This window comes from Setaria viridis, chromosome 4 (genome assembly GCF_005286985.2).
Source record: "Setaria viridis chromosome 4, Setaria_viridis_v4.0, whole genome shotgun sequence".
Lineage (NCBI taxonomy): Eukaryota > Viridiplantae > Streptophyta > Magnoliopsida > Poales > Poaceae > Setaria > Setaria viridis.
Window position 1 is genome coordinate 31552900 of NC_048266.2, and position 19146 is coordinate 31572045.

The 19146-nt window shown below is 43.7% G+C and overlaps 1 protein-coding gene and 1 pseudogene across 1 annotated transcript; both read left to right on the top strand.

Annotated features, from left to right (window-relative positions):
- The first annotated feature begins 2154 nt into the window (after nucleotides 1–2154).
- LOC117853273 (thiamine thiazole synthase 2, chloroplastic) lies at nucleotides 2155–3644 on the top strand. The gene is made up of 2 exons (XM_034735663.2): nucleotides 2155–3114; nucleotides 3212–3644. Exons 1-2 carry the CDS (start codon nucleotides 2227–2229, stop codon nucleotides 3377–3379), a joined length of 1056 nt encoding a protein of 351 aa, XP_034591554.1. The 5' UTR covers nucleotides 2155–2226; the 3' UTR covers nucleotides 3380–3644.
- Nucleotides 3645–4255: 611 nt separating this feature from the next.
- LOC140222648 (uncharacterized) lies at nucleotides 4256–6201 on the top strand (annotated as a pseudogene).
- The last annotated feature ends 12945 nt before the right edge of the window (nucleotides 6202–19146 follow it).

Here is a 19146-nt window from a genome sequence, read left to right on the forward strand (position 1 = left end):
GGTCGGGGCCGCTCCTCGCCTAGTGCGTCCGCGCGTCGAGGGAGGGAGGCGAGCTGCCCCAGGCGCGTGCGGGCTAAGGGAGAGGGAGGTCGTGCGGGGAGTTCTCCGCGCGCGGGCGCAGTGGGGGGGGGGATAGGGAGGCAGTGTGGGGACTGCTTGGCGTTTTGCAAGGGGGATTGGAGAGAGGATGGGGTATATGCTCCGTTTTGCTTGACTTGCTTCAATTTTGTTCAAACCACTGGCAGGACTATTAGTCGCTTGCATCAACAGAAATTGTTAGCATTGCTCTGAAATTGTTAGCATTACTCTGAAATTGTACATTTGCGGAAATTGTTAGTGGGTAGCAGGGGTAAAAAGATCTTTGTTCAACTGCATTAATGGACTTCAGTCCATGGAACCAAACAGGGTAGGGACTAAAGTTTAGTCCATGGACTAAAGGAACCAAACACTCACTAAATCTGGGTGCCTAAGAGAATTGATAAGGTATTAAAACTTATAATCCTTTTTATAAAGGATGCCTGTAGTTATAGTACACGATCCGTGTGCGAGCCTGCTACCCTCGTCGTGCAGCCACTACCACCCCAGCTCCGATCCCCAACCACTGGTCCCATCTAGGGGTGGAGCTGGCCAATTCGACGCCTAGAGCTACTAACGGATTGATTGAGACTGCTTGCGTCTATTCCTTTAGGCTACCCTCCGCTTCCCTCCGCCACTGGGTCCACCACCACCATCCCTTGCCCCCCCCACCCACACACAAACATAATCAGGTTGTTGGGTTCTTGCTGGACCCTTCGCTCGAGCCCTTGCACTATAAAAAATTAATATGAAACCATTAGAAATGTTTTTCCACTCATATTTAATTTTAGCTTGTTCTTGAATAAACTTTTCTAATTTTCCTTTGACCCGTCGCTAAAATTTAATAGTTCCATTTGGCACTGCATGGCTTGTAGCTCGAAGTATATGATATTTGACTATGTAGATGACTCAAAACTCGCTCATGATGTGTCCTGATGAAATATCAAGTGTCGATCCATTGGCCAGTGGTCCGAAAGATCTAGATCTCCTTGCATTTTCCATTTTCATAACAATTCCCCGAAAAGGGCAAATGTATACAAGGGTCACATCATTATCACACGACCAGGGAAAGGAAAGGTGGACAATAGCTCATCCTTTCATAGAAAAGGTTTCCGAATGCAGGGTCGCTTTCATGAATCATATGGACCAAATACGTGCCACAGATATTTGAATGAACATGACCTATTTTGTAGTCTAGTGTAGATTTGCAATTGAGGCTCTATCACTACTACAATAGAGAAACAATGCCATCACAATAATTTGCTAATTAATAAGATAGTATAAATCCTATGTATGAGCCCGGTTGGTCTTATTTGCATGGCATCTTGTTGCAGGTGGTGTCATTAAATTGCTGATGAGACATGATAGGTACTTCAACGGTTAGAATTTAGGCGATGCACTTTCAAATATCAAGAGCATGTAATGTATCTATTTGAAAAGGACGTAGAAATATCAATCGAGAAAGGGAGACACAAAGATATGTCTGATGTGTGGACGATGTTGGAACAGCCATTGATATTTTACTGCTGTGTCACCGAAAAATCACCAAGTTATGGAGCTCAACTTCTATTCATCCTCATCTCTACATCAATCTACTTTTTTGATGCAACTACATCAATCTACTTGTAACCATAGCTATATATATATTGGAAAATTGTGTTGAAAAAGGTACCCGTAAATAGATGAAAGTAGATAAACTGGAACTTTGCACATTACCAAATAAGCTAATTTACTCCCACTAAAACACTACGTGGATTGTAGAAGGATCCACAACCGGCACATCTACAAGACTACAGTTGCAAAAGGAAGAACTCGCAGGCTGAGTGTAATAATTCAGTGAGAGCTGAGCACAGCAAGTGTAGGTGTCCCCATCTGGCCATCTCAGATCACACACTCTCCAAAAGCCAAATGCCATCCTCCGTCCATAAACCCTCGCAAAATATCTGCGCCGATACAGCGTTGCCAGCGATCCAGAGCCCGTGGTGGCCAACCACGCCCCATCTGCTAACACGTAGCCAGGCACCGCGCCCAGATATTTGTTGCCGCCTCCCTCCCCTTCTTATACCCTGCCACCGCAGCACCATCCCCTCCACTCCATTCCATCCATCTCCAGTTCTCCACAACCCAAGAAGGCAAGAAACTCCCGCAGCCATGGCCACCACCGCGTCGACCCTCCTCAAGTCCTCCTTCGCCGGCGCCCGGCTCCCGTCCGCCCCGCGCGCACCGTCCTCCGTCGTCGTGGCCGCCCCGCGCGCCGGCCCCATCTGCGCCTCCATCTCCTCCTCCCCCTCCAACCCGCCCTACGACCTCACGTCCTTCCGGTTCAGCCCCATCAAGGAGTCCATCGTCTCCCGCGAGATGACCCGCCGGTACATGACCGACATGATCACCTACGCCGACACCGACGTCGTCATCGTCGGCGCCGGCTCCGCGGGGCTCTCCTGCGCGTACGAGCTCTCCAAGGACCCCTCCATCAGCATCGCCATCGTCGAGCAGTCCGTCTCCCCCGGCGGCGGCGCCTGGCTCGGCGGCCAGCTCTTCTCCGCCATGGTGGTGCGCAAGCCGGCGCACCTCTTCCTCGACGAGCTCGGCATCGCGTACGACGAGGCCGAGGACTACGTGGTCATCAAGCACGCCGCGCTCTTCACCTCCACCGTCATGAGCCGCCTCCTCGCGCGCCCCAACGTGAAGCTCTTCAACGCCGTCGCCGTCGAGGACCTCATCGTCAAGCAGGGCCGCGTCGGCGGCGTGGTCACCAACTGGGCGCTGGTGTCCATGAACCACGACACGCAGTCGTGCATGGACCCCAACGTGATGGAGGCCAAGATCGTGGTGAGCTCCTGCGGCCACGACGGGCCGTTCGGGGCCACCGGCGTCAAGAGGCTGCAGGACATCGGCATGATCAGCGCCGTGCCCGGGATGAAGGCCCTCGACATGAACACCGCCGAGGACGAGATCGTCCGCCTCACGCGTGAGGTCGTGCCAGGCATGATCGTCACCGGCATGGAGGTCGCCGAGATCGACGGCGCCCCGAGAATGGTGAGAATCGAAGGATGGATTTCTTGGTAATCTTATCTTTCTCCTGGTTCTTGGAATGAGTGGCTGATGAACATCTCCGAATCTGTTGCGATTGCAGGGCCCGACGTTCGGCGCCATGATGATCTCCGGGCAGAAGGCGGCGCACCTGGCGCTGAAGGCGCTGGGCAGGCCCAACGCCATCGACGGGACGGCCCAGACGGTGCCGCAGGTGTGGCGCGAGGAGTTCGTGATGGCGTCCAAGGACGACGAGGTCGTGGACGCGTGAGCAGGGGAAGGCGTTGGAAACAGGGGATGCGCGTCGGGTGGAGCGATTTGGGGGATTTCAGCGTTTCTTTGGGACCTTTGCCCTGTTGAATTTAGCTTTGCCTCGCTAGTGTCGTGTTTCATAGCACTGCCAACTGCCATGCCGTGCCACCGTGTGCTCTGTCTCGTGGGGCCACCACTCTGTGGGGCCCTTCTGGCAGCATCGAATGAATAAAAGAGAAATTGAGAAAATGGAATAAATTGTCAATTTCCATGTTGGTGTGGTACGTGATTGATTTGTTGCGTACTTTGGCTTCTTTGTTTATTACTAAAATCATTACGCTGTGATTGATTTGTGCGTACTTTGGCTTCTTGATTTTGCGGTTACCAAAATCATTATGCTGAATTCTTGGGATTTCAAATCCGGAAACTGAAATCTGGATACACTTGTACTCCCTCCATCCCACTCCATCCAAAAAAAGATGCAAGTCTAGTATTCTTCACATGGATCAATGAACATGTAAAATGACGCATGTGCCTCTACAACAGACAATCTGTACTGAGGTGATCCATTAAATATTCTGAAGTTCCAAACAACATATCAATATATCCAACAATCTTTAAATAGGAGATACTTATAAGCACCGGGTCACTACCAACTACCGAGTACAAGAAGTTGCCGGAATGTTCTACAGCAAATAGAATGCAAAATTTGAAATCCCGCCATTTTCCCTCTTTTCTTTGGCCTATAAAAGTCTGCTAGCCATAGCTTCAATGTCGTTTTCTTCTTCCATTCGGCATCCATGGCTTTAGATCTTAACAAAGCACCACTAGATGATGAAGAGGGCTTACCAGACCTCAACCAACCACGGCTTTAGACTCAACAAAGCACCACCAGATGATGAAGAGGGCTTACCCAGACCTCAACCAACCACTAGATGATGAAGAGCTTTTGCAACAGCAACATAATCTTGATGGAGCTAAGTTTGCTGGAGGGCAACAACTTATCATCAGTTCAGGTGATTACCTCATGACTTAATATCTATGTTAATTGATGAATATGAATGCACCAAGACTTTTATATCATCTTACCTTAACACTTACCTTCCGCTGATGATCCACATAAAAACAGTTGATGGAGGAGAGGGATCAGCTTACCTTCCAGACCTCAATGAGCAACCTGCAAATGAGGAAGAATTTTTGCAAATCCATGAGACACAACAAGGGATCAACTTAGGTAATCGATTCTCATTACTCCAGTACTTATTGGATATGGTTCAACATAATTTATTTTTAGCAATAGCTAACCTGTGAACTTGATTTATAGTCAATGATCTGGATATTGTATTTGAGGAAGAAGAGTTGGAAAACTCAACCGACGAAGAAGATGAACATGCAAATGGAAGTGCTCAAACTAGGTCAAAAGAACTTACTGCCACTCAAAGAAAATAGATATATGAAGCATTGCTTGAGAGAAGTAATCGTGGAAAATTAAGGAAAAACACTACGAAAATAATTGCTGAATTGTTCAATGTCAATCGTCATGCAGTATGGCGTATTTGGCGGCGAGTGAAGCAATGTCGTGCAAACGGATTATCAATTGATATCAGCTCAAGAAAGCCTAAGAATTACGGTCGCAAAAAAGTTGAAGTGGACATGTCACACGTAGCAGCAATTCCCTTGCACAAAAGGAGTACCATAAGGTCTTTAGCTGAAGCTGTCGGTATGAAAAAATCCACAATGCATAGGTTGTTCAAAGATGGATTACTAAGACGGCACTCGAACACATTAAAGCCTTATTTGAAGAAAGCTAATAAAAAAGAAAGGTTATGGTGGTGTCTTTCAATGCTATATCAGCGCACATTGCAAACTGAACCAAAGTTTATTGAAATGGAAAACATCATCCATCTAGACAAGAAGTGGTTCAACAACACAAAGAAGGATAAGACTTACTACCTGCTTCCACAAGAGGAGGACCTATATAGGACTGTCCACAATAAAAATTGCATTGAAAAGTAGTAGCCAAGCCTAGGTACGACAATGAAGACAATTGCACATTTGATGGCAAGATAAGCATATGGCCTTTTATCAGAAAGGTAGCATATCCTACATGCTTCATTTACTAGAATTATATTATATTATTTGGTTTCAATCTAACATATCTGTCATTACTTGTAGGAACCAACACAAAGGAGAAGTGACAATAGAGCAAGGGGCACACTAGTTACCAAAATAATGAAGGTTGGTAGAGATATTATACGATCATATATGATCACTAAAGTGTTGCCTACTATTGTAGCTCGTTGGCCTAGAGAAGATACATGAATAACAATTTGGATTCAACAGGACAATGCAAGAACTCATGTCCCGGTTAATGATGAAGAATTTGCACGTGCAGTAGCCCAAACTGGGCTTGACATCCACCTCATGAACCAACCAGCTAATTCCCCTGGTATGAATGTCCTAGGCCTAGGATTCTTCGCTTCCCTTCAATCGTTGACATATACAATGATATCTAGAAATATGGATGAGTTATTTGCAAATGTTGAGAAGGAATATCATGACTACGATGCAACCAATCTGAGAAATATTTTCCTAACACTACAGGGTTGCTTGATTGAGGTTATGAAGGCTCGTGGGGGCAACAAGTATAAGATCCCTCACATGAACAAAGATAGGCTGGAGGCCATAGGCATTCTTCCTAAATGCCTAAATTGTGACCTTCAACTATATAAGAGTGTGAAGGAGTACCTGGGTGCATAATTGATGTAGGTGGTTAAGGTTTAGAACACACACTTATTTTGCTAGACATGTGTGTATATAGACTCATTTTGCTCATGTGTGTGAGGCCTCTACATGTGTGTATAAAATAATGATGCTATTGTGATGCTAAATGTGTGCGTAATTGCTCAATGCACTGCTACTGTGATGTTGAATATACTCTTCATCATGTAGATGTCAAATTATCTCACACGAACACTTAACCATTCCACATTACCACTTAACCATTCCACATTACCACTTCATCATCCCACATAAACACTACAACATCCCATATAAGCTATACATCATCCCACAGAAGCTATACATCATCCCAAATAAACTACAAGATCAAACAAAAGCACTTCCTCACCCAACAGAAGCACTATACCATCCCACAAAAGAACTACATCATCCCAGAAAAGCACCACATCATCAAATATCATCACACATCAATGTACAACAAAAGAACTAGTTGGATTTGAAGAAAGCAGACACCATGACCTTGTAGAAGCTGATGAAGACGGCATGGTAGATTGGATCGATACCAACAAGCACCACCTGCAGGCGTGCCAACACCTCCAGGGCCAGCTCCACGTTTGGAGCTTCGTCGGCGGCCGCCTCCATGCCCGGAGCCCCGTCCGCGGCCGCGACGATCACAACGGTAGGAGAGCGCACCGCAGGCACCATCACAGCAGCAGCCCCCTCCACGGCCACATCGTCCATCTTCATGTCTAGGTCTTCATCCTCTGAGTCGGGGACGTAAACCTCGCCTTGACTGTTGATGCGCAAGCTAGCACGTCCGATGCGGCGGCTGCGCACAAAGATCCAGCCTCGTCCCTCTTCAATTTGATCTCCATTACCTTCGATCTGGCCTTCACGCGCCCTCAGCTTCGTAGTGACGTCGTCGTCCACCTTCCCAATGTTATCGCCACCTCCTAGCTTCCTGCCACGGATCTGCACGCAGAAAGGGCCACCCGCATTCCCTCCTCCACGGAGCTTGCTGTGGGTGCCTGCAGCCATAGGGCATAGGGCTGGATCGATGGGAAGGAGTTCTGGATTGGGAAGAACGGAAAATTAGATGGGAAAGAGAAATGAGTGCCGCGGTGGATTGGAAAGATCGGATAAGCTTGGGACGGTTCGGTCTTGTGCAGCGATAGAAAAAGGAAAGCAATGTCGATTTTTTTTTGCGTTCTCAAGTGCTGGAAGCTTGGAACCATCTCTGTGGTCCACGGACCAGTGCACGTGGCTTACAGCCACCACAACTGAAATTGCTATGGGCACCCCGCACCCCACCGCTATTGATTTTTTTTATATATCCACGCATCGGTGGGTCCCACATTTAGTTGGAGTTGCATTCTTTTTGGGACAAATTTCAAATGCTAGAGTTGCGTCCTTTCCGGGACGGAGGGAGTATCTCATTTCTAGGATGATGTGCACTTGTATCGCAATCAGTGGAAGCATTGAACCTAGTCTGACTGTCATACCGATTCAGGGGAGACCCTCAATGAGTGCTTCGCAAGCATTAGTTCTGCAGTGTGTCAGCCAACTCGTCTAACTTTGGATCACTGCTAGCTGGACTGGAACACTTTGCGGTTTTCAGTCTTTAGGTGTGCGTCTTGCAAAGGAAAAAAAATATTATGCCATTGCATTTTTTTAAACATTATGTCATTGCAATCAAACAAAAATAGTATTAGAAAAGTTGTACGGGTGTACGTAAGGCTAGACACCGAGTTGGCTTGGCTAGGCTTCAGCTCGGCTCGGCTCATTAACAAAACAAGTAAAAAAAACTAACTCGCCTCATTAGTAGCTCGAGCCAGCTGGTTAGACTCGCGAGCCAGATGTTAGTCTAGGATTATCATCTCAACATATGAGAAATATAAAAAAAAGTAATTATAAAGTTCTAATATCCACCATGCATGTAGCACCTCGGCTGGCTCGGCTTCAACAGCTCGGCTCCCTATGTTGTAGCTCGTTTGTCTCGTGAGAAGTTTGCAAGCTGGCTTGAGCTAGCTCATTAACAAAATAAGAAACATTAAAAAATTTCACCGAGCCAAGTTGAGCTAAGCCAAGCCAGCTCACAAGTTTTTGGTTCGACATCCTACCCTAGGTGTACATGAGGTGAGGCAGGCGTCTGTAAGAGTGCCAAGGTGGGAGAAGTATGTGTAGAGATGGCAACGGGCACAAATCCGTTGAGTTTTGCCATCCCAAACTCATGCCCATGAAAAATATCTAAACCCATTAAAAAACTCATGCCCATGATAGGTTTAAAATTTTGCCCAAACCCGTACCCATCGGGTTAGTGTGGCGGAACTGCCCAACTTAAGCTGGTTTAAGTTGGGCGGTTCCGCCACAGCTGGTATCAGAGCCATAGGTTGGGATAATCAACAGATATTACCATTAAAAAAAAATTGAGACTCTATTTTAAAATAAGAAAATGTGAGTCACAGGTGGCAGTAGTGTTAATTGGTTGTTTGTTTTGCAGATGCTAACTGTTTGCTGCGTGTCGCTAGTATTCGGTAGTCTATTATTTAGAGAGAGATTACGATGCCACCAATTTTTCTACGAGTGTGTATATTAGTCTAAAAGTACGTAGGAATCGTTGCATCATGTTTGCATTGCATGTTTCAAAACTTTTAGGTTTGGAGAGTGCCGTTAGACCAAAACCCGTCCCGTGTAATAGAAGCTAGATGTAGTAAGGGGGTCGATGCAGCAGAGAACTACAGAAGAGAAGATCAAGATAGACGGATGGACACCAAATCTTATTTGGATAAGCAATTAGGACAACTTAGACTGTCTGGTGTGAGAAGGATAAGGAATAAATTGGATTCAGTCTGACAAGAAGTATGGGATCAGAAATTAGGATCATAATATTGGAAACATTGTATAAAGGTTTGAAGGATTTTTCTCAAGTAGGACATGACATTATCGCAATCACTTCATGAGCTCAGAAGACTTCAATGTATAATCTTCATCAAGATGCCATTCAAGTAATATTATTAGAGAGAAAGGAATGAAGATTCAAGGATGAGGGAAAATGATACTCCATAGGATTTCGATATAAGTAAGAAAGCAACTCTAGCACGAGATCGTAATATGGGAAAAGTCATGAGAAAAGCGGTTAAAGAAATTGGATGAATATAAGGCCAATTGACGACAACCCAGGGATCTATTGATCCTAATGTCTCGGGGATATATTGGAAAACCATGAAAGCTAAGGTAAATCGATTGGAAGTCAAGAAATTAAAACAACAAGATGAAATCTTTTTCTCTCCGATTCATAATACAGGAGATACAGGCTCAAATTGCTGGCACAAAGATTAGGTAACTATCCTACCTTCAGGAAGACAACATCTATTCGCCCGGTAGCAGTGAAGGGAAAGGAGGATATTGTGGGTAACCATATGAGTATGATTGAATTGGCATCTTAAAAAGGTAAATCTGCATGTTTGTGAGAATCGGGATAGCCTCGGGGTGGAAATGGAAGAGAATTTAGAAAGAGTCATATAGAACCTAATCAACTGTTAAGCTAAGGACAATGTTGAGGGGGTTGTTTTTGAAACATATACCAAGGTTTGCGAGATGCAGGGAATAATGATATTAAAGCACCAGAGGAAGTTTAATGAGTTTAGATCTGATGGATTTTTGTGACCCCAAAATGTCGGACCCGAGTGGATACATTTAATCCGGGTCAGAACACGTGATGTAGAGCCACCACAAATTCTTACCTTAGCTGATGCTATTTGATAGTCTTATGAATTCAAGAGCGGAGCAGGCTAGATTGCTGAACAAGGACATTCAGAATATAGGGAATTAACGGGGTTGTTGGGAATGGAAGCAGTATCAAAACCACCAACTTTTGGGAAGACACTATTCTTAACCTTTCACACAACAACTGGATAGGTACTTTCCCAGCTGCTGTATGTGATCTACAAGTTCTCAGTCCGCTAAATTCGTCTCGCAATCATCTCATGGGAACAGTGCCGAGTGTTTCAAAAGGGCTACAACTGTTACACTCAATGGCAATCAAGACCTTCGCGGCGGAGTATGTGAGCTGCATATACCCGCATGCGATGTTGTTTCTTTGCATACAACAAGATTAAAAGTTTTGGGTTAAAATATGTATCCCCATTGTTGGTTTTATGGCGCTATTCATATTATAGTGATGCCTTATACTTCAATAGAGAAAGTCCTATATAATGCCATCACCGTTGGTTTTTTCTAGTAAGAACTTCTGTAAAGTTTTCTACAAGGATTGAGTTCAGGTCACTGAGAATTTCACGGAGTCTTTGATTAGGAAAGGAAGCTATAGTTCAGTTTACGGAGAAAAGCTGATCCAGGTAAACCGGGTTGCTGGCTGTGGAGGTTTTTGACATGAACATATAAGGTACCGATGGGAGTTTTATGTCAGAATGTAAAACTCTGAGGAGATGTGTACAATTTTGGAGTATTGCTGGCAGAGACACTAACAGGGAAAAAGCTAGTAGATCCTGTGTTCTGCAATGGAGTGAGCATTATAACCTTCATCGAGAAGAATTTTTCAGACCAGATACTTCATATCCTCGATGTTCAAAAGAATGCAAGGAGTTTTCTGGAGCAGATTTGGAAGAAGATAACACAGTCTACTCATGCTTGTTAAAGCTGCTAAGAGTGGCATTTGCCTGCACATGTCAGCCTCTAATCATTATATGAATATGAGACAAATTGTTGTAGAATTACACGTAAATCCAAACATTATATATGGATACATGTGTGATTCTTCGATATACGGAAACTCAAAAAATTAAGTTTGCAGGACATTAACTCCAAGGTTCCGCAGGCACATGATGGACCAGCTATCTGGCTAGGTAATCCGTTAGAAAGAAGATAGCTGGGGAAGATTTCACGACAATTATTTGTACCCAGTTTCTTGTTAAAAGGGATTATGAGAGTGCGACTGGAATAATTTTTAAAAGTTTAGCAGAGGCACAAGAATGTTCGGGAATATCTAAGCGCAATCGACCATCTGGCACAATATGCTCCCGAATATATGAACGCTGAGTCTGAGAAAATAAATTGTTCCTAAGTACTTTTACAGATTATAGCTCTGCTATAAACATCGTAATCCCCAGAGAAGATGAAAGCTATGGACAAGCCCCTTGGAAGGGAGGAGTCCTTGGAATGGGAGGACATTTCTTTCGAGGCATCGGAAAATATTCCTTAGGAACTGAAGGATTGTCTGCCGAGAACCTGCTAGATCGACTTATAGGCCCCAACTACAATTGTCATATCAGTCATGGGTTATCCAGAACCCAGATAATACTCCATGTTCGACAAACCCATGAGTACCTGAAAGGTTAAAGCACCACTATCTTTGCAATTCTACAGCCATATTATAACATAACTATGGAAGGACTGGTTTCACCAGAGATCTCCATTTTCAAAAGAAAGGGGAATATATGGATGAGAAGGCTCGAACTTCGCGCCAAGGATCGGGTCAAAAGTCTATCCGAAGAAGTTCCTTAACTAGAAGGAAGGGGCGTAAGCAGTATATGAATATTAACGAGTTTCTAAAAGGTTGAAATTGCATGGAATCCTGAGAATAGTAAGATGTGTCAAGCTTTTAAGCAAAGGTTTTGACGAACATGAATAAAGAAGAGTATGCGGAGCATTTGCGCATTGATTTGGATAGCTTCTGGAGCATTGACCATATGCCAAGTTTAGTGAATATAAATTTTTGGCTAAAGAAGGTTCCGTTCATTAGGCATGCTTTGTCCGAATAAGAAATTGAAGTGGGTCCTGGAAAGGTCAAGGACATAAGTCACCAATAACTGTTCAGGAAGTAAGAAGTTTTCTTAAAATAACCGGACGCTATCGAAGTCAGATCTGAATATGAGGCATGAGATGGCTGAAACTAATCCAAGACTATACACTAGAGATTGTATCATCCGAACAAAACTAATGTACCCTGCATAACCATATCTTGCACGATACCTTAAAGAAAAAGATAGAACAAGCTCAGAAGAAGGACAAAGGAATAAGAATACTTCGGAAATGAGTAAGCTAAAGTGATGTTACTTGTTTTACCAGGATGAAAAGAAGGTGTTCTATTTCAAAAATTGAATAATAGTACTCAAGAAGATGGGCTTGAGAAAAGAGATCTTAGATGAAGCTTATTATTAGGATTCTCTATGCACCCGGGAAGTGTTAAGATGTATTAACACATGAAGCAATGATTTTGGTGGATAAGAATGAAAAGGGAAATAGCCAAGTATGTATCTGAATGTGATACGTGTCAAAAGGTGAAAGCTATATATCAGAAATCGGTCGACTTATTGCAACCCTTAACCATTCCTAAATGGAAGTAGGAAGACATTTCCCTGGATTTTACGGTAGGATTTCCTACTACCTCAAGAGGGTATGATTTCATATGGATTATCGTAGCTCAACTCACTAAGACGGCCCATTTCATTCCTGTCAAGACCGTTTACCGTATGCCAGCTCATGTAGAATTTTATACGTATCGGGTAGTATCGTTACATGGAGTACCCAAGATAATTGTCTTTAATTGAGATTCTCAATTCGTCTCTGGATTCTGGGAACAAATGCATGAGACAATGGGAACTACCCTTATTAAGGGCAAAGGATGCTTGGTTAGACAGAAAAAGATATGCTTGGAGCCTGTGCTCTTACCTTCTCGAAGAAATGAGATGAATATTTGCCTCTAGCAGAAATGGAAAGAATGTTTGCTTTTAATTTGATCGGAATCAAGAGAAAGAGTACCTTTGGAACCAGATCTAGTCAATTAAAGTTGAGAAAAAAGTTTAGAAAAATTGTAAACCTTGAAATAACTTAATCCTGACAGGTAAGTTATTCGGATGAAAAAAGGAGGATCCTTGGAATTTTATTTTGAGACTTTGTACATTTTGGAGTATCCCGATGAAAGGAGTACACCGATTTGGAATCAAAGGATTTTGCTCCAAAATATATGGTTCGTATAAAAATTCTGAATGGGAAGACCATCAATACTCCAACTAAGAGTATCAAATTGTACAAGGTGCAAATGAAAGAATCATGCTCCAGATAAAGCTACTTGGGGACAGGTTGAAGACCTAGAGTCTAAATATTCTGAGTTATTTGAAACTGTCACTGTCAGATGAACAAAAGCCACCACCTCACTTTCCTTATACAGACAAGAGAAAGATATTATGTCTGAGGCAGTTTCCTTTCCATTCTCAAAAACCGAGGACTTAACCCCGGGAATCTCGGGACGAGATTCTGTTAAGGGGGAGAGGCTGTAACAGCTGCCATTTTAGTCATTTAAGTGACTTGGATGAATCGGAAGTAATTCAAGAAGAAAGGAAAAAGAGATTGACCGAAAATCAAATTCGGGTCAAATTTGGCCGAAATTTGAATTTTGAATTTGAAATTCAGAAAAATTCGGCAAAAATATAGAATAGAAGTGTAAAGATGATTAGAACTTAAGGGTCAAAAATTTGGAATAATATTTGATCCTAAACACTCAAAAGAAATCAGAGAAGGAAATGAAAAACTACATTTACTGTTCACCGTACGAAAACAAGAAATCAGAAAAACAGCCTCAGAGTCCATTTTGGAAAGTGAATTCTGATAAATTTCTCAAATAAGTAAATCAGGACAACTATACCATGTTGAAGTATGAACTTTGGACTCCTAAATCTGGGTGTTGTTGATCAGGAATAGCAGAGGGAACTATTTCAAATGGAGGCCTAAAGTTGGCACTTTGTCACAATAGGCAGCTTTGCTGGAATTTGGTTAAGTCTGAAAATGGTAGTGAGTACATGACTTTAGAACCAATTTCTGGACAAATTTCCTTAAAAGTGAGCAAAGGCAACTAGACAGCGGTGAAGTATGATCCTTGGACATGTTTAATAAGGTGTTGTTGCTCAGAGATAGCGAAAGAATCAAATTTAAATCAAAGCTCAAAGTCAGCACTCTAACTATTTCGGCCAACTCTTGAGCTGCATAAATTCTAAGTCTGAAAACAGTGTTAACTAGCAATGTTTGGAGCAAATTTCAGGAAAATCCAGTGCAAAGGTTATATAGTTCTTGTGCAAAATGGAATCCTTGCTGGTTGTAGAGCACGAATGGGTAGTGGTTGGCCTATATGGAATACAGTTGGGCTACTGAAATTGGTACCAAAGTAGGGTAAATGACCATGCTTAGGACTGTCGAACTGAATCGCTAAAGTTCAGTAACAGTACAAGCTGACAGAAACCTGGAGCTCCAAAATCTCGACCTTAGGGTGCTTAATTCGGTTGGAGGCCAATCTATCAAATGGAGTACTTGGATTACTCTACAAGTTTGCTTAAAGAAGTTCTACGAGTTGAGATGGAATATCTTGAGCAATGGAGGGATGAACAGGTCGTTTTGGAAGGAAGGAAAAAGAACAGAAAGAACAGAGCGACAGTGCCGTGCTGCCGCCGGCTCTCGCGCATGCCGGCCAGCGCGACAGCCACGTTCGCACCCCGCCGCCTACCACGAGTTAAGCTGGGTGTCATGCACGGTGAATTGCGTCGCTATCGCCTCGCCCTCATCCAGTTAATCTTCTGTCTTTTTGGTTCTACTGCCGTGCGAGCCGAGTTGAGCAATCAGTGCCGCCGCCGGCCAATTCACCCACGCCGCCGCCCCTCTTTGCAATTCCACCCGCCCAAGGTTCCATCAGCTCCTCCTCAACGCCCCACGCTACTCCGTTGCTCAGTTTCCCGCCGTCGAGCTCAAGTTCCTGCCGCATCTCCTGTCTACCGCCGCTGCTACTGTCCTCCGGTGAGCCCTCCGCGCCGCCCCTTCTTTCACTCGTTTGGTCGAGTTTAGGGAGTGCTTGGGTCGTGTAGAAGCCGTAGGGTGCGCCACCGGTCGTCCTCGTGCCGCCTCCGTGCGTCGCCAGGGCCGACCGATGGCCAAGCCGCAGCCGCCCGTGGAGGGGCCGGCTCGGGCCGCCTCCCGGCGAGCTGGCGGTGGGCGCGGGCGCGCCTGGCTTGGATGCCGCCGCCCTGGCCGTCTCGGCCGCCGGCGAACCGCCGTTGGCCGGAGCCCGTCCCGTTTTTTATCGCCGGCGTGCGCCTCTGTTCTTGGCCAGGGGAGGAAGAAACCCCTGACCAAGGAGGCCCACATGCCAGCCGCAAGGAGAAGGGGGGGGAGGCGCAGAGGATAAAAGCCGGCCACCCGTCTTGGGCCGGAGGGAGGCGCCGGCCCAGCTGGCCCGCGCGGCATAAAAGAAGAAAGGAGGGAAAGACAGGCCGGTCGTGTTGCTTGGGCCGTGTTGCCCAGTTGCGGTAAAGGAGGCCCATTAGTGCGTAAGCATTTGTTGGGCCGGTGACCTTTGAAGAAGAAAGGGAGAACCGGTGGGCCGACTGTTGGTTTAAAAGGAAAGTGGACCGTGCGGCCCAAGTGGAATTAGAAGAAAGAAAAGGTGGGCCGGAGTAGCAGGCCGGTCGAGTGGAAAAAGAAAAGAAAAGGTGGGCCGATCGCGGTTGAGAAAGAGGAGAGAAGGGGGAGCCGACCCAAAAAGGGGCTGCCGCAAGGAGGCCCACGCGTGGAAGGTTAAGTTGACGGGCCACTTCTCGGCCCGAGGAAGGGTGCCGGCCGTGGGCCCCACTCGTTAGTGAAGAAGAGAGGGAGGAAGTAGGAGGCCGGGTGGGCCCTAGGTGGAAGTGATGGTGGGTAGAAGCAAGTTGGGTGAGAAAAGTTTGGGCCGGGGTTTTTTGAATAAACCTTAGGTTTTCTTTTGTTAGATAAATAGATTAAATACGGTTTTCACCATTTAATTCACAGGAAATTCTAGAAGTGCCCAAAATTAGTGAAACCAATTTTATTAGAATTGTTTTATTTTCCTTTATGCATTAAAATTCTTAAACCCTAGGAAAAATAATAAAAATTTAGGTATTTATTTAATGCCTTTTTATTTAAGGTATTTAAATAAATACTTAAACATTATTAAATGTATAAAACTTGAAAAATGCTTTATTATCCACAAATCCTTATTAAGTCATAGGAAATAAGTTTTTGAGATTAGAAAATAATTATAATGCTTTTAAAAATAAAGAAAAAAAGGTCTAAGATAGGATTAGTAAAGAAAATAAAAATGGTGGATTAATCTTTGGGGTTTTTGTGTGTTGGCTTGCAACTTTATCATGATAAATTGTGTAGTCACTGTTGGCTTGCAACTTTATCATGAAGGAAAGTTGTATAGTCTTGTATTCAAAAGTTTGCATCTCTAACTCTTGCATATACTGAATCGTAGACGTCACAACTCCTGAAGTGGAATTCATGGAATTCAGCTGGAGATGGATAGCACTCGCGGAATGTGGAGTGCCTCTTTTAATAAAGAAGTTTTTCAAAGAACTAACCTTTGTTGATCCCAGGCAAGCCCCGGTGCATTTATACCTATCTATTTTGAGAGTTATTATTTCATGTGTCCAATTATCGGTTATTTGCTATATGTATGCACTAAGTCTAGGAGTTGCTTGAAACCTATTCTTGTGTATGATCATACCTTGCTTTAAGGACATCTTTGCCACTTGTTCAAACCTTAGAAGATAACCCAAGTCTAGAAATGCTTAGCTGCTTAAATGCTTGGTTTACCAACCTTAAGGAAAAACTTTGAGTCATACATGTGATATATGGAAGGTTATCTTGGAATTTGGATAGCGGACAGAAGCTAGAGATGTAGTTCTGTCTGCTAGATTAATTTGGTTAAGGCCCGATTCGTTATCTTAACCTTTGATCAAGTGATAAGCATCTGATCACTTACTGGGTATGGGACCAGTAAAGCCCAGTAGGTTAGTAAACTCTCTGATCGGGAATACTTCGTACCTGCGCTTGACGTGCTGGAGATTGGCAGGGGCGTAGCCTGAAACTCACATGGTGATCGGGCCAGACGTGGGGTCCCATGTGGGGGTGCGTCCCTGGGTCTGGGTAGTCTTATTCCCAATCATTGGATTTGCTGATCGAAAAGTTGTTACGTACGACTTGTACAGTCGTATATAGCTGGTGATCAGGGTACTCTCCTGCAGGATGTAAATGGATCCGGATCACCGCAATTCGCGGTTATGAATGCACTTGATCACTGTTGAGCATCGTAGTGTAAATTCATAAATGATATACCTTTCTGATAAATGAGTGATGTATGGCTTAAACACCTTGTGGTTGTATTTACTCTTTTCTCATCATCTAGAATGGTTAGGTAATAACTTAACCCAAATAAAAGATAAAACTAAGGCATCACTTGTAGTAAGCTTTTCGGCAAAAATTGCATTAGCCAAGTACACCAAAAAGCTAAGCATACACTTCCAAGGAAAGCTATTATATTGGTTAGTCGGGTAAGACTTGCTGAGTACTTCGTACTCAGGAGATCCCTTGTTGTTATTTTCAGAAAACCAGCAGGGACTCACCGAAGAGGAAGCCCCGAAGACCTAGGGTATCTTATGAGTCTCATGATACTCTAGAATAAAACTTAAATGTTTATTTTTCTTCCGGACTGGTTTATGTTTTAAATTCTTAGAACCACGCTAACCTGCACTATTAAGTTTGTTTCAAACTATGGTTGTAATATATCGTACCTTTGATATGTCTTTAAAAATGTAATATTTGTTGATATTATCCCATCGCGGATATTATCCTGATGTATGGCTATGAGACACGTCGTGGATCCTTCGAGGAGTCCTAGGGACACTCGACGGACTACCGGACTTATGCTGTTTTAGGTGCGTTTCGGATAATTGCTGTTCCGACAGCGATTAGGCGCACTTAAACCAGCTTAAGTTGGGCGGTTCCGCCACAGTTAGCGGGTACCTATGGGTCGCCCAGGGTTTCACCTCTTCTATACTAGTTCTTCTCATAATCAACAAGTTATCATAACGATCAATGAGTTCATAGTCCAATATTTATGTGATGAGCAACAAGTCCATGGTTCTTTGTAAAAAGTATTCATAGAGAGAATAAAATACAATTAACAAGTTGTATAATCAAGTGACCACAATATTGCACTAAGTCACCAATCCACCACATATATAATACACGTAAGCACTATAATAACAAGCAAGCAACATCCTCACCCACCACCAACACATTCACCATTTGACAAATTAGGAAGTAAAGGGGGGAGACATCAAGTTCATTGTACATTTGCAAAATAAAATGACAATATGCACTAGGTTCGATCGGGTAGAGATTTGTGCCCATTAACAAACCCATGTGTACGAAAATTGACCCACACCCGTGCCCTAATGGGGGTAAAAACCTATTGAGTTTCGGGTTTCAGGTACCCATTGCCATCTCTAAGTATGTGTACGCGTAGTAGGAAAACGATTTGAAAACATGAGTGGCAAACATGTAAGAATACCTTCACATGTCAATCACTTAATGAAAGATAAAATGAGAGAGAAATAAGATATGCCTCGTGATATTTCTAGTTTATTTTTTAATTGGGACATAAAATGTTTTAATTTGATATGTTAATTTCATGATTACATTTATAGCGGATATTTTCATGATTATATTAGTGAACAGTTTCGGACTTTCATCACTGGTTTAATTAAATATATCGACAAACTGATGGTATGAAAAAAATAATAAGTGAAAGAACGTCATTATGATAACATGTGATTGTAGCAGCACTATTAAGTTTTTTTGTTTTGTTTTGTAGCCACACGACACCACGTCTCACCACAACTCCTGTGCCGCAGTTCACGCCGGCGTTTGGTTGGTTGCTTGAGTCATGGCGTCGCCCCATCTCGACAAAAGGAGCACAATTCATTTTCCTTGTTATAGCTTGCTAAAAGTACATTGTATAAAACGTGGCGAGAGCCCGTCATGTTTAACATTGTCCAGACATGATCTAAGTAAGTGTAGGTTTCTAAAATAATCATTGAGGCGACGAGAGCTCACCAAAAAAACATCTCACACCAAATAAACAATTTGTAGACCTTATTTGATACTGTATTCGTTTCAAATTATAAGTTTTATTTATTGTCCATAAGAAAAACTGTATAAATTGATTTTTGCAGCCAG

Bases quoted from the DNA above. Each gene is read 5' to 3' on its own strand.
- LOC117853273 (XM_034735663.2), top strand. From the start codon at position 2,227: ATGGCCACCACCGCGTCGACCCTCCTCAAGTCCTCCTTCGCCGGCGCC. The intron at 3,115-3,211 runs GTGAGAATCGAA...TTGCGATTGCAG, and splicing joins TCGACGGCGCCCCGAGAATG to GGCCCGACGTTCGGCGCCAT.